The sequence below is a fragment of the Platichthys flesus genome, chromosome 7 (assembly GCF_949316205.1).
Source record: "Platichthys flesus chromosome 7, fPlaFle2.1, whole genome shotgun sequence".
Lineage (NCBI taxonomy): Eukaryota > Metazoa > Chordata > Actinopteri > Pleuronectiformes > Pleuronectidae > Platichthys > Platichthys flesus.
The window spans coordinates 5,117,190-5,133,959 of NC_084951.1; the positions used below are offsets into that span (position 1 = coordinate 5,117,190).

The 16,770-nt window shown below is 41.2% G+C and overlaps 1 protein-coding gene across 1 annotated transcript in view; it reads left to right on the plus strand.

Moving 5' to 3' along the window:
- The window catches only part of lamb2 (laminin, beta 2 (laminin S)), a 45,357-nt gene that overhangs the window by 7,010 nt on the left and 21,577 nt on the right, over window positions 1-16,770 (plus strand). The window contains exons 3-7 of the mRNA XM_062392313.1: window positions 9,605-9,774; window positions 9,884-10,019; window positions 13,112-13,185; window positions 13,296-13,484; window positions 15,818-15,881. Of these exons, the coding sequence (XP_062248297.1) occupies window positions 9,605-9,774; window positions 9,884-10,019; window positions 13,112-13,185; window positions 13,296-13,484; window positions 15,818-15,881 (633 nt within the window). The remainder of the gene's footprint in view (window positions 1-9,604; window positions 9,775-9,883; window positions 10,020-13,111; window positions 13,186-13,295; window positions 13,485-15,817; window positions 15,882-16,770) is intronic.

The window sequence follows — 16,770 nt, forward strand, 5'->3', positions numbered from 1 at the left end:
TTATTGATGGTCTGAAGATACACACTTAGAAACATCTGATAATAAGCCTGTGTTTACCCAGAGTCAACATAGAGGTCAGCAAAACTTGAGATGTGACATTTCTTTATGCATCTTACTGTGAGTAAATCTCCAGTAACGGCAGACATGTGGGAATGAAAGCTGGGCAGGCGCAGGATGGGCAGGATTCCCATTCAGCGCCCACTGTCCACTGTCCACCTGTTGCTCATGATGCCTTGTTTCATATTTCCTCTCTCACAACAGAGTGAGTCAGACAGCTCCGGGATGGGACAGGAATGTTAATGTCTGCTCCAGCGGGACCAGCTGCCTCTCAGTGCCAGGCCTTGTTAATAGCCTGTGTAATGGCCAGCGTACAGCCTCACTCACTGAGACCCTCTGTCGGGCTGTCTGAGAGCCGCGCAGACACACTCGGAGACAGCTGAGGGAGTCAAAGAGCATGTCAGGCCAAGTAAAAGTCCTGGATATCATGAATTCAGTCCAAATATAGGCTACAGAAAATGACTAGTAGGTTATGGGCTTTTTATAATGCACTTTTTTTTCCAAACACAAATCCAGGTCTTAAAGGCAAAAGGATGCGTTTCCTTTTTCCGGACAGATTCCGAAATATTCTCTGCAGCGGTTGTCATAAAATATGAAACAAGTAATTGAAATATTTAAGCTATCAGGAGGCTTAAAATTATCGAATTTGGGGGAAATTATCGAATTAGGAAGGAAATTATGGAACTTTGAGGAAAATATCTGAATTTTGAGACTGTTTCTAAATCTACCACAATGTAAAAATATAGAATAAAATGTATTTATATGATGTGTGGAAGGGGTAGTCTTTTGGGACAGACTTTGAAAACAGAAGCATAGATATATGCATGTGTTCTATATGCAATCGTAAACTATACCAATGGGACCTGCATCCTCTACTTGGGAACTTAAATGAATACCTTACCTTCTCAGTTCCACATAACCTCAAGTTGTGCTGTTGTTTTGTTATTGTCTTTTAAATTTGTTGAGTATGATGTGAGTTACACATTTTTTAAACAGAGACGCTGTTCTAGAGTATTACATGCCATATTACTGATGACTTGAGACCTGAAGTGAGGAACAGATGAGATGAGAGGGAATGAAACAAATCGAGAACAGTAACCTTAAAATCAATTCATTGTATAGGTTACAGAGAACTTATTTAAGATAAGAGGAATATCTGCAGTCAAGATGTCTATTGAGGTTTCAGGAAGTCCAAACTGAGCATTGTTGAGTGAAATTGTCCTGTTAGACAAATGGTCTGACTTTGGCAATGTTCTTGCATAGATAAAAAATTTGATTGCCTCTTTTTGGCCAGCTCCTTAAACCAAAAAATGTTGTTCTCCTTAACCTGAAGTAATTTCGAACCATTCAATAGAGTATGAAATTTACAAGAAGTTTGGAGTTGATCAGATCATTGACTGATATCATATGCATCTCTGAAGCAATGGAACTAAATGCCTGGTTTGTGGTTGATAAGGCTTAATGGTTGGAGGCATTGGACTAAACCATCGGACACAACAAAACAATTAGAACATTTACAGAACTCCCTGGAGAACCGTAATAGGAATAAGTAGCAGGAAGAAGAAAATTTTAAAATTACTCATGCTAAGTTCCAGATTGAGATTGTCATGAGGACCAGGAGGACCAAAAATCATACTGGAAAATGTTTGTGAAATTCTCTCGAGCTGTGGGTCTGTAGCTCTGCCACCACTTTTCACACTAATAGTGACAGAACTGTTTTGGACATCATCCACTCCTCAGTTTCTAAAGTTATTAATGATTATAGTCATTAAGGTCGGAGGACGTTTGTTAGAGGCAAATTCCTGGGTTTTGATTAAGGAAGGGAGGATGAAAGAAGTGATGAGGGGGAACGGCAGGGCAGACAGAGGAGTCCGAGCTGCTGAGGGAGGAGACATTAGAAGAGAAGATAGATGAGAAGTGAGAGCTGGCATTAATAAAGAGGCGAGGGGGGCGGGGGGAGAACAGCTGGGTGTGGAAGTTACCCCATCCATCATCTAAGTGCAGAGGAAAGAGAGGTCTAGACACAGCAAGGGAGAATGTAAACTAGTTAAGTGAGAGGGGTTTAAAATAAAAGGCTGTTGACTTTTCTCGGACGGTGCATGCTAAACATATCCGAGCCGACTTCCAGTCCCACACTCGTTCAGGTTGAGCATGCAGATCATTCCCTGTGTTAAAATGATGCTATTCTGGGTCAGTTCACTGCCCTGATGGCCAGGCACCTACTTGATCTGGCCGTGCTGTCATTTTGATATCCTCAGCAACCTGTTTGGGTTGAGCCCCCCCCCCCCAGCATTGCTTCCTGCCTGAGCAAACATGGTATGCCCGTGTGCTTACTTGTGTATCTGTTTGTTTGTCCAGCTTGGTTTCCGACTTTGTTTACGCTGGTCGATGTGACAGCAAACTGTGTTTCGCCGGTTGGTTCCAGCGGAATGTGTCATGTTGATGCCACATCCCTGCTCCTGTCTCCCCCCCCCCCCGACACACACACACATAGAACTGGAAGAGTTGGTGACTCTTGAGGGATCACATGGATACAGATGGTTGACAAATTAATGCGAAACTGGCATAACGGTTCTTTGAAAGTTAACAGGCCACCATAGGTCTATAAGTCTGTGAACTCTGCAGGGAAGGGCATCATTCACCCAAATGTCTTTGACGATGGTTGTGGTGATGTGTAACACAATCATCAAAAATAAAAAAAATTATATAAATTTCTTTTACCCCAGAAACCTGACTTCTTCATAGCATCCTGTGCACAAGGCTTGCGTCGTCAAGCAGTTGGTAGCTGATATGTCGATATCGCAAAATGCTGTTTAAACTTCAGTTGGTCATTATGATGTGATATGTTGAATACATGTCTACATAATGCATCTAAGGTTGGAATACATGTCCTTATTTGACTTCTGCTTATTCTGAATATGACCTTATTCAGACAATCTGAAAATGTTGATTACAGGCAGTGTGTTATTCAAACTGTCTCACTTCGGTCAATATCAGAATATTGCTGTTTAATACTGCAAATCAATATTGCTGTCCATGTAATAGAATATTGATATCCATGTAAATGTATTCACTGATTACTCAGTGCTGTAAAGTGAGACTGAGGCCAAAGCTGTAAGTTCCTCTTTAAAAAGTCAGCAACTTCAGAGAGTGATGAATAGTGGGAATAAAGAAATAACATTATTTATTAGGCCAAGCTCCTTCCTCTAACATTATCATACAGTAGTGTATAAAAAAAGTTGGTTTCTTTAGATGGGATATTTGGTGAATATCCATGCAGTAATACAGTAAATGTTCCAGCCAGCTGGGAGTTGAATCAGGGACCTGCTGCTAAAGGCACGTGTGCTATAATGGTATGAACATTTGCCATTCAGTTATTAAGTTGCCACCACATTCAAGCTTTTCCTTTTTCTTTTCACATAGATAATCATATACTCAGCTTTTGAGGAGACAAACACAGAGCTATACTTTCTCTGTTGTCTTTTTTTGTATAAGGGAAAAACAACACCTCCGTTCTGCAGTGAGTAGAATTCCCTTATGGGAATGAACATTGCAACAAGGTGCCCTGTAGACTACATTCTGCATTCTGCCTCTGACAGTTAAAGCATTGCCTCATGTGGAAGACGTGCTGGCTTAAAGCCTGAAACATGCTTCTGCGTTTTCACGGGCCCGTAAGCGCAAGAGCCCTTCCGGGTCCCTTACGTGCTTATGTATCCCTCCTTACGTGCTGACGGGTGTCGACCCCCTTTTCTAAAATTTACGGCAAAGCTCCGCAAGCTCACTCAGCCCGCAAGGCTGTGATTGGTCTGCTCTACATCCCTTCTGGAGCTGCATTTCCGGTTTCATGCCCCATAATACCGGCAGAAATCACGGAAGATTTAGAAGAACGAATATGGACCAAATAGAAGAGCACTTGGCAGAAGATATCCGATAGTATGATCACTTGTATAACCTGTCACTGACTGGCGGATTTGTCCGCCAGAAAAAGGCTACGAGGAGCCGCAGTGGCTATGTAAATAAACAATCGACGAAGAAGAAAGAAGGCGTCTCTAAGGTCGTCTCGACAAAAAGCATTACTCCGCCTAGTGTTCTGGCGCGGAATTGCTTTGTAAGACGCGCAACGGTTGGGGAAGCATGAATGAAAACGAGTCTTGCGCCACAGCGGCGTGAAAAGACGCAGACGCAGTCGCAGAAGCATGTTTCAGGCTTTAGAGTCACATTTCACTGTCCTGTAGCATGAGCATAATGATATCATGTCTTTTCTTTTAGCCGAGAATAGGTGGAGAGTTTGTCACTTGTTTGATGGCTTTAACAGCTGCCACATTAACACTGTATGTGACGCTTGTCTTAGTGCTGTTATATGAAGATTAACACCTGTGTGGTGTTTAAAGCTGCTCAATGATAAACCTTAATGTGATGTCTGGCTACAAGAGGCTAAGCAAGTGGAATAGTGCACAATATATTACAGGGTGAAAGTGCATAGCCCACTGTTACAGGCTTAATGGCTGGATGAACAGGAGTATTTTGTGAGGTGAAACTCCCACCCTGGCGTACACACACACACACACACACACACACACACACACACAGACACCAGCAGTACCATCGCCGCCCCCTTCTCTTCTCTCAGCTGTCAGCCTACATTCCTCTCTGCCTCTCCATTTATGGGGAAAGAGAGGAAAGTAAGAGTGAAGTGAAAAGGAAAGAAACTACATCACTTCTTTTCCTATTGTCCTTGAAGCTACAAGATTAACTTTTCAGTATCAGATGGTGGGAGAGTAACAAAAGCCCTGCCCCACAACCTCTACTCTCCTGGTAAACTGCCTGCCCACCCTTCAATCATAGAGACCAGCCATTTAAACAGCTATAAACCCACCTGCGGCCCAGTAACAAATTGGGTTAATTGAATCATATGAAATCTTCACATTGTCCAACCAACATCCCAGTAGTTCAATTTACTACCAAATATTACACAGAAACATGGAAACCATTCATATTTATCATATAAACCACATTCTGCTTAAACATGACTACAGCAAAATCTCTTAAGAATATACAAATTAACCAATGTGAGAACATGACAGCAGATCCTCTGAAGGATTCACTGCGAGGCATTACGTTTCCACCATGTAACAGATGCAAAAATGAAAATAAAATAATTTAGTATACAGATATCTCAGGATGAAAAACACGATCCACACCTTGGTGATTAGATAAGATGAGATATATAACACTCTCCTGTAAGTGCTTGCCACCAACTTAGAGTGGTGTACACAAACTAAGGTTTAAAAGGATATTTTACACGTTTTACATGTCATGCAAGAAAAGTGGCAAATGGCATCTTGAAGCCCTTATCAGCACCTCTCTTGACCCCCTTTTATCTTTCACCTTCTCCTGCTGCTCATACTGCACTTTCACAGTAAGAGCCTCTACTCTGAAACCTACACTCTTAGTATTTTTAAAGAGCCTTCAATACCACCAAGTGATACCACCTTCCACTTTTTCTATACCTTCCTTACCTCCCCTAGCCTCTGCTTTTCTCCCTGGTTTACATCAAGGCAGCAGTGGTCTGATCACCGTCAACTATATGACTCTGGCGTCATCACCCTGTCAGGCCTGTGTGTTACAGCATCAGTGTTACAATAACAAGAAACGATTCATCAGCTACACTGTTTATATACCTAGTCATAGACATTTAAACAGACTGAGTTGTTCTATATTGCAGCACACACCATAGTTACCATAGAGATAGAGTAAAACATCACCTTCCTAAGGAAAAACGGCATAACCTCTTTACACTGTAGTTATTTCAGTTTACCTGGTAAATGGTCTGTATTTATGTAGAGCTTTCCTAGTCTTGATGACGTCTCAAAGCTCTTTACAGAGAGGTTTTTGCCACACATTCACACATACAGTGCAGTGCATCTATGGGTAACACTTAAGCTATCACATATCACTCACAGCTTTCAGAGTCAACTTGGGGTTCAGTGTCTTGCCCAAGGACACCTCGGCACATAGAATGAACAGGAGTGGGGCAGATGCGCCGACCTTCTGGGGAAAATAGATGAACCGCTCTTCCTCCTGAGCCACAGCCGGCCCTGGTGCTATGAGTGGAGCTGTGAAGACTGTGCAGGTTAACACAGACAGAGAACACACAAAGATAAAAGACTACATGAAAACCAATGATTAGGTGACACATCAGACGTCTGCCTCACTCCCGCTCCTCACTGATCTCACCACACACACATGCACACACACCTTTGATAGTGTGCCAGTAGTTTTCAGATTAGATATCAAGTTGCGTCTGTATGGGTTTTCCCACTGTCTGTCTGTACGACAGCTCTGCGCTGTGTCTCCACCTCTTTTTCCTCAAATCCAGTCAGCCATCTGACCTGCTCTGTTTGTGTTTGTTCACACTCTCTACCTCTCCGTCTCCCACAGTTAGATACAGGATAACAGAATGACCTCAGGACTGTATTATCAACGGCTGTCATGTCAGTTGTGCTGATAATGATAAGTGCTGCGCAGCTCAGATCGTACCTTGTATTTGTAAGTCTAATAAATGTCTTTGCGTCGACAACAAGTACATACTTGATGACTGATTTCACTTGGAAATTAGAGGGGCTGTACTGCTGCAGGTGTGTTATTGTGACACACATCTTATACCAACCTGTTACTCACTATGCTGGCACCAACCTGAGCCTTGTCCAGATGCCAGGCAAACACAGGCTTCCTCAAGCGTGTGGGTCAGGATTGTGTTTGTGTCCATGTGAACTCCTCCTCCACACAGTTCCCAGCAGGCCTCCTGTCAAATCCTGATTGCAGCGTCAGGCTGTGATAATAAGATGTCTCTGTCTACGTTAATCAGTGAGCATCCTGAGAGCGTCCAGACTCTGGCAGGTACAGCAGGCCGTCTCTCTTCATGCCTGTCAGCATTAAAACGTTATGAAATCTCACTTTCAGAGGCACACAATTACAGAGAAAGCTGACATCATACAAAGCTGTCTGCCATGTGTTAAGACTTACCTATAGGGATGTCCTTAGCTTCATGGTTATCTAGTATAAGTTAGCTTGCAATAAAAGATGCTACAAACTATTAAAGTAGGATGCAGGCTGACCAATAAATAATATTAAAAAAAGCTGACCCTAATCCTAACCCTGTAAAGAACCCATCACAGTTTGGTGTGGATCTGGAGATCTGAAGACAGTTTTCAACACTTTTGTCTATTTCTCAGGGAATAATTCATAGATCTTTAAAAAAGATGTAGGGTACTGATATTAATGAGTGTGTGTGCAAAAATAATTATTATTATTAATATGGTGCAAATTCAAATAAGAATCTGGATTGAGTGAATTTAAATCTGGTTTGACAAAAGATAGGCCTTGACAGCGGTATAGCCTATACTGAATGCAATTTTAGTTATTTGTATGATAATTTCTGCATAAAACATCATTTAGCATTTAAACAATATTTAACTCCGCTCAATTTGTCTCATGTATTTTGCGGTACTCAGATTGACATAAGGACTTGTGTAATGTATAAGGAGTACTACCCTGCTGCAACAGGCTACTCAGATGAAGCTGTGAGTTATGGGCTGTGTATGTGTGAATGTTTAACACTGATGATATAACACAGGCCGATGTAGGCCTAGACTTTTTCAATCTTTTCTGGAGTGTGAATATAAACCCTGTTAATTTGATTCACTTGACGTGTTTACATTTTGCATATTTTCACATATATATATATATATATATATTTGTCTAGATAGTATAGAGGGAGGATTATAAACACCTGTTGTTGACAGACTATAGATTGACAGCCGAACCCCTGGTTCCCCCTCCTCATACCAGATTTCCTCATAGCTACACCCCCCCCACACACACACATACACCCCCCCCCCCCCACACACACACACACACACACAAACACACACACACACAAACACATACACAAACACACACACACACACACAGACTACAGGACCCAGAGGTCTGTGGGAGGAGAAGTTCTCATCAAGATGTCCAGTGGAATGTAATACAGCTTCTGCAGGATGTCATAGGTTTATAAGGTTTATTTTAACTCCCACACATAGCACATCTCCTTAGTAACCACAGGGCTCAGGTGCCTTTATCACTGACAGGCACACTATCTCTTAAAATGCTTCTCTTGTTTTATGTCACATCATGTTTTAGTTTGAGCGATGACTAAATATTTAATCATCGATATTTGAGATCTTTAACTTCCTGCTGGTTCAAGTCAACCTCTGTTTGACCTGCATATTGGAGTTTCTAGATTTAGCCGGTAGCTGGGGCCTCATGTAAGGTCAATTGTTTGGGACCCCTGCAGACTGCAGAGCCTGTTAACGTGCAGGGTTTCATTGAGATACTCCCGCTCCCACTGGATGTTGTCCCAACATTGGATCAACTCTTGATCAAGCAGTAGCCGTGTAGGTGCATGGGGGGGAAGGGGTCAGTCTCCAGACCATAATCCCATAGACCTTAATGATGTTTTTATAAAGAAAAGTGAATAATAAAGGAAGACAAATATAAGTAAAAAAAGTATAATATAATTTACAAAAGTGTTCCTTTCAATGCAGACAAATTTTAATTTTAGTCAGCCATTTTACAGGGGGATTTATGGGTTGAAATATCATCGTTTAGTTTTTTTTTTCTCCAAATTAATTGACACCATGCCTAATGAGTTGGCCATGCATTTTTTGTAAAGTCAGATGAGCAGATCTACAACATGTCATCATATACAAACAGAATAAAGTTAAAACAATTTAATTTGGTTTAATATTTCATGTCGGCTATATACCCAATCAAGTTATCGTGATTGTTTCTTTTGTTTTTTTTACCAATTATCCAAGATTTTCGGTGGTTGACATGATAACATATAAAATATGGCCACCAATGGCTTCAGTGCCTCATTAGTTGTCACTTCTATGATGTTAAAATGAAATTGCTTAAACATGACAGATTTTTAAGGTGGGTGTGGTCAGATGTGCAGTGATGTCACAGTGTCCTGGAATACACCTTTAAAATTGCACACAAATCATCCAATCAAAGTCTTTCTAAAGATAACTGCACTCTGACTGTGCTCACTTGAGAATAGATTCATTAATACAGTACTTGCATCTGAAATATGAACCGTATATGATCACAAATATGAGGTTTATTTAATCAAACTTCGAGTGGAAATGAGTATGTATGAGCATAAATATAAAGCGGTGCTGTGATATCCCTTTAAAAGACAGTCTAAACCTTATTCACCTCTTTATGTCTAAAGCACTGTGAAGAACTGACTTAAATTCTGTCTTTGTGTGTGAGGCATCCACAAATTAAGTTCTTGAGTTTCTTATAGTACTCCCCGTCCTGGAGTCTTTCTTCCTCGGGATGTGATAAGAGCTTAACATCTTGTGCCTTTTTCTACAACTGAAAAAAGGAGGTTGATTTAAATTATGTTTTTATATGCATGTAAATTCTTGAATCAGCACTGAATATCATTCATTTCACTCAATTGAATTGTCTGTTTTCTCCCTCACAGTTGTGGCTGCTGCCGCTGCCCAGGTGCCTGACTACGCCCACGGCTGCGCTCATGGCAGCTGCTACCCGGCAACAGGGGACTTGCTGGTCGGAAGAGAGAAGAATCTGAAGGCCTCATCTTCATGTGGGATGAGGAGAAAAGAGCAGTACTGCATCGTCAGTCATCTTCAGGTCAGTTGAACACAAATTTAATTTTTTGCCTGTCTTTGGGATATTTGTCTTTCTCATTGAACCCGAAACACTGACCTTTTGACACTGACCTCTCTCTGTCTTTTTGAAGGATGAGAAGAAGTGTTTCGACTGTGACTCTAGACGGCCATATGACCCCGTCTACAACACGATCAATCACCGGATAGACAACGTAATCACTGCCTTCAAACCTCACCGCAAGAAGTCCTGGTGGCAATCTGAGAATGGTGAGTAGGCTCATTTTTTGCACTGACCCACAAGCCACATTCATACTACTACCTCTTCATTTGAAAATGGCATTTAATAAACTAAAAAACATGCATTTTGACTCCATATCAGTTTCAATCCCTGTCCATACTAACACGCCTGAAAATGCATGTGTTTCTAATCTATGCGACTATGTCTGAACAAATCAGGTGACTTTTTTCAATTTGCTTTTCATGCCTCAACATCAGTGACTGCAGATATTATGTTTTTGGATGTTCAGTATGTCCATTTGATTCTTTCAAATATGATAACTCAGGGACGCCTTGGGCACGTTTGTGCTAAGTGCAACTCAACAAAGAATCAGACTTTGGTGGTCAAAGGTCAGACCTCACAAATCAAAAGGCTTTTGACCATAACCCAAATCATAATTAATACAATTTTCTGATAGGATTAAAAAAAAAAATCATAGGTTAAAGGTCAACCTCACTGCGACATTATTATATTCAACACAAACACTACTCATCCTGCTCCTCTTCAAAATCAGCTTTGCTCTAGTTCAGACAGCGTAGCAGCTACACAAGTAGAAGACTGGGTTCATTTATCTGTCAGCACACAACCTGAGAAGGGTTTTCTTCTGTCACGAAGGCTGAGAAATGTTTGAATCTTTTGCTAAAGTACAAAGCTGCAAGGCTTTCTTTTAACCTAAACTCTTTTAGAATTGATGTAACAAACTTTAGTTAAATTCTCTGTGAACCTTGACAGCAACACAGACATCAGAGAAACATTCAAATAGTCTATGTGCTCTAATTTAATGTCTGTGCTCTTTATTCAAGAATCTTGTGTGGATTTTTCTTTCACCTCATCAAAGCTGTGTTATGAATAGTCTCAACTTTCATAATCATGGCTACAAATTTGTCTTAAACCTTTAATTAAAGCCACTGAAGTAATAGGTTTGAAGTGCTCATAAAAAGCATAAGAAACTTCTCATACTGATGTTAACATCTTGCTTTGCCAAAGTTGCTACAACAGAATGGCAAATACTTAGTTAATTTGACCTTTAAATGAAAGCTATTACTATTAGAGGAATAGAGGCAGGATAGAGGGGAGGAGATATAAAAAGGCTACTGAGTGGATATTCTGAAGCAGACATTATACAGAAAATGGGAAAAAGAACGAAACACTGATGCCAACATCCTCAGACCAGCTACAGATGAGTCTAATGATAGGGTAGGTTCTGCTCCGGCCTCTCAGCAGAGTAAGGAGATGGGGATGACAGGGGAAGGAGAAATGATCTGACGCAGAGATAAAATTGGAAGATGATGGAACAGAGTGAGGGACGCTAGTAAGTTAAACTGGTGTATTTCCAGGTGTCCATAAATCTCCATGTCAATGAGTGAGTGCTGAGCTCTGTGTTGGACACAAGGCTCAGTGCAGCTGTTTGGGAGCCATGACACTGTAATGGAGTGCTGCTGATGACAGCACTGTGCCAGGACCCAGAATAGAACACAGACTAACAGAAGATGGAGCAGGGGGACAGGAAGTTTAGCAACTATTTTTACTCCTTTTCCATGGCATCTTTCTGGCATTTCTCTGCTGAAAGTGGCACTGTGCACAGTTGGCTATTTGATATGGATTACAGTGCTTTGATTGTTTGCACTCACTAGTTTGAATGGTCATTTCCTGGAGCAGCATGCGTAGAAGCAGTCATTATAAGGCACATTTAGTGAGTGTCAGCTGCACAGAGGAGCAGGTGTGTGTCTGTTTCATTTCTCCTCTCAGTGGAGTAGGTATGACTTTCTCCAAGACTTCTCAGTTAGAAAGGCTCAACATTGACTGAATTTTTCAATCACTCCCTTCCTGCTACCTCTCTTTCTCCCCCTCTCAATCCCTCTGTTTTATGGTTTTACCTCCTGTCTGACTGGGTCCCACCCTTCCTTCTCTTTCCTTCCTGTGCCTTTGTCAACTTTTGATTACTGGTGGATTGTTTTTCCCAATGTTTGCATGCATTTACCAGGAAGACAGTTCCAGTTGGTATGTTAAATTAAGTAGCTGCAAACATCTGTAAACACCTGGACTCAATGCTTACTCTTTAACATAAGAAAACACCTTTTTAGCCCTGATTCGGTCATGGCTGCCAATTCAGCAAAAACAATGATCGCCCACTTTTAGAACGTCTCTGGTTCTGCAAGTAAATTAGACGGATAAGGAAAATCTATACTTGGAGAATTATGTGATTTTACCTCTTGAACCAAACTGTTGAGCTCTACATGGCTGAGTTGCAGGCTGTGAGGCAACAGTTATCACAGCCCTTAATGAGCTGAGAGCGGTAAAAGGAAGTTATACCCAGGATACATGGGAAGTGTGGAACTAACTACATTACTGCAATGTTCCTGTCCTCACACCCAGAGCAGACGTCAGATTTATTTTCTATTCATGTCAAGAGTTTCTGATCCTTCACACCTGTCTTTAAGGATTCATGGTGTGCAAGATCTAATTTGCAATTACTCTTTGCATCAGGTAAATACTGTGTGCCACTTTCTTGACCTGCAAATGTTAAACAGGGGATTTCTCCAGGATGCATGGATGTGTGTAGTTTTTGCAAAGCATGTATTACAGTCATCATCTGTAACCTGTTTTTTAATTAGTGATTTGAATGTGTTGTGTTACCTCTTCTTTAAAAAGTTACTGGATTACAGTGTTTAGTTTGTATGATGTAAAATGCATGTGCTGTGGCTTTTATGTATTCGTACACAGGAATGGGAAAGTCCTTTTGGCTTTGTGCCGCACACAGAACATGAGAGAAAGTCGTTTTCAGAATTTTTGATGCCCTACAACTCAGGAAGTGCGTGGGCTTTTCCAACTTGCTCGCTACATTTCTCCTGCCAAAACTGAATGTTTCCTGTCAAGACGCCATTTCGCGAGCCAAGAGCACGGAAGCTACTTCACTGACTGTCGCTAACCACTACACTCTATCATCCATCTGTGACAGATGGATGATAGAGATGTAAAATAGGTGTATATGATTAAAGATGATGTAATAACCGGCAAAACAAGCATGTAGCTTTCTGTAAACTTATCTCTTTATCATTATCTCTGTGTGTGTCTCTCTCAGGAAAGTCTGATGTCTTTATCCAATTGGATCTGGAAGCAGAGTTTCATTTCACTCACTTGATCATGACCTACAAGGTAAAAATAAAAACTGTTTTATTAACTTGACCTTCATCTACACAAAGCTGAAAAGAATGACTCACAATGATAAAACTGTTTTGACAATGTGTGACATTCTTGTTTTGCAGACCTTCCGTCCAGCGGCCATGCTGATCGAACGCTCGGCAGATTTCGGTCGCACCTGGCAGGTCTACCGCTACTTCGCCCACGACTGCGCCGCTGCCTTCCCAGGAATCTCTCAGGGTCCTTTGCGTAACATTAATGATATCATCTGTGAGTCGCGTTATTCTGACATTGAGCCATCAACAGAGGGAGAGGTGAGCGACTGATTCAAGAAATAACCCTAAATGACAGGTCAAATGAGCTGTACAACACAAACACTAAAGCATGATTTATTTTAGTGAATTCAAAAAAAGATTGACATTCATTGTTTAATTTCCTAATACATACTACCTTTTAGGTAGATTAGATGATTGATACCACTCTCAGTCTTAGAGTTTGGCATAAAGACTGTAGCAGAAAAAAATTGTCACGCTGTAGTAGAAAAAAAAAGCATTGTCACGCTCTTTTAGGAGTTTAATTAAATCAGCTTATTTGTCTTTTTTACTGTATTTATTGTACAGGCTGTGCTCCATGGTCTCACACCGCACCCCACACTTTTTCTCTTTTCTCTTCAACTCATTTTTTTTAGCAGTGAACATAGTGATGGAGCAAATGAAGGCTCTGCTACTAGTTTGCTCTATCTGAGTTTCCTTCAGGAGGACGCTGTCCTGTTGGACCAGGCAATCAAGCTGAGTCTGCTCATTAATTGGCATGGTTACTTGCTGCTTTAGTGTCCTTGTGGAGGTCACCAGTCGAGTTTATGGGCACAGCTGAGGTTAGTTGGCCAATAGCTCTTCCTGGATTAAAAGGCAGCAGCAGAGCTGCCACAGGAAGCAGACACACAAAAGAAGGAAGTAGATTGAACGGAGCTGAGCTAGCCTGACGTTGTCAGACTCATAATTCTAGTCAGAATATGAGTCTGATACCGCTCCATTGGGCTGTGATTATGGGGCGTGTTTCAACGGAACCAAAAAAAATGCTTCTTCGCTCATTTGGATAGACCTACAACCAATCAGAGCAACGTAGTATGTGACGTACTGTATGTTAAGTGACTCATAGTTGTTTACAACATTTGATTCATATCACAACATTGTGAGTTATTTACTAAGTCAGACAGTCAAGACTTTCTCTTACCATTTGTAAGTTAGAAGAACTTCATCCACGACGATACCTATTATGTTGGCTTGAAAAACATCGGAGCCTAGCATGTCCCTCCACTTCTTGTTCAGCGGCCAGGATTCCAGGCTTCCGAAAAGGAGCTGGCAACGACCGCTGGTAATGTCCACCTCGTCGTGCACGCCGAGTTGCATCGGGCCGTGATGCCCATTTCGGTCGCCTCTTTCACTTGACCACTGGGGTTTCATTGTTTCCCATCTTCTTCGCAACCATCAGGGCCAGCTGATAAATTAAACTTTTTCCGAATCCCGTAGGAAGGACGGCAAAAAACTATTTTCGATCCACAAATGCCTTGATCGCGTTTCTCTGTTCTTCTTCAAAATGAATGCACTGTCGATGTCTTCTAAAACAGACTCAATGGCAGAATCTACACATCTCAGCTCTCCAGCCGCAGGCATGTTTGTTGAAAACGAATTCAACCCAAGCGCTCTTTGGTGACGTGGTTGATTACGTTACTGTTGATCATCTGTCCATCATCGTATAAAGCTCGCCCTGACAATTTGATTGGTCCGAACAGCTTCTATTCGGGCATAATTTCTCTACAATGAAGCAATGCCAGACCTAACTTCCCGACCTCAAATGTTGTGGGCGGGGCTAAGTTCGTCTGGCATCCTGGCTAGAGCTGAGCCGCAAATCATGTATGTTTTTTGGTAACATTTTGTTTGCCATTCTTGACAATCAATTGTGTTGAAAAGTGAATGGTTTATCTCTGGCTGCTGTTGGAAGACTCCCATTTAGGTGACAAAGGAAAAAGGGCAGAAAGAGGAGAGAGGGCAGCATGTCACAGCCTTCTCTCTCTGATGATTCTACTCCATCTCATTCTTATTGAAAATATCTAAATTATCATGAGGCTAAAGAGTGAAAGTTTGCCATCATTTTACTTAGTTTTAAACAGTTTTTGTTATATTTGTGATGGCACAGGTAGTTTTTACTGACTGCCAAGAGACAAATCTTTGAGTGATTGCGTTAAATATGGAATAAGAGCAGAGCAGCACATCCCACACTGTAGCAAACAAGTTTATTTCTACATTAAAACATGGTCATTCAAAGACTTGACTGATCTTCTTTTTAACTTTGCAGAGAACCAAGTAAGCACATTTCCCATAATGCCAATTCACTCCTCCTTTATCATGTAGTAGGTCACACACTAGTTTACAGTTCATCAGATGCTGCATTGGAAATCATGCAGTGTTAAGCATAAAGGCAAGAAAAAGAAACAAAACGATTGCATTTCTGCACAAGAAAAAGCACAACATCTTCTGTGCAAACCCTCATGCTGCATAAGTGCTACTGTTTTTAATTAACAATTCAAGTCTCAAATGTAATGTAATGTAATCTGATGTATGCTAACAATAGATATTCCCTGGTCCAGGTCATCTACAGAGTGTTGGAGCCAGCCATCAGGATTGAAGATCCATACAGCCCGGACATCCAGAGTAGGTCACACTAACACAAACATATTTTCAACAGCAGCTGATGATACACCATTACAGACCTGCTATTAACATCCGTGATCCAATCACAAGTGGTCAGAGATAGATACAGGTCTGAAGCTTCCCAACTGCGTCCTGAGATCCGATCACCCAAACCACATTTGGAGATTGTCTGAGACACGAGTTGCCACCTTCATGGACCGTAAAACGAAAATGCTGAAGCCCTCTGACCTGCCGTTGTTTAAATTTATTTTAATATTTTTGTATTATATATATTAACACTGATCACCACTTATAATGAATACTTAGAATATTTGTAAAGTTTTTTTCATACGTATCAAATAGGCCTTAGAATAATGTCAGCTAATGTAGAGCATACATCCCTGTTACTGTTTGTAACGGTGCAGCCAGATGGTTCCTTAGTTTAGGGGTACATAAAAGTTTAAAAGCTCTACAGCATAGGTAACAGACGCTGTAAATAAGCTTTTATTTAAAATATATAATCAAATACATCAATCAATACAATCAAAGGTTTAAATCAAGCCATAATATGGGAAATCATACACAGATTTTTAAAGCAAAACCAGTTATTTCACAGAATATTCTCTCCCGTTCTTTAGTTGGTTTTGTTCACATTTGTCACCTTAAATCAAACTGGACACAATTAGCTCTTGTTATCCAGCTGTGACACATTATGGACTGGAACAGCTTTTCTCTGTGGGCCGTGAAACATGGCCCTGCTGTGTGGAAGCCATGGAGAGATGTGAAAAACAGCTGTTTCTCTCCCACACAGCCTCGCTGTCATGGCCCTCATGTTTAGACTGGCAGGACATGAGAGCTGTTCCCAGAAACCCGAGCTCGGTTTCCACTGCAGCAGCAGAGGTTGACTTGT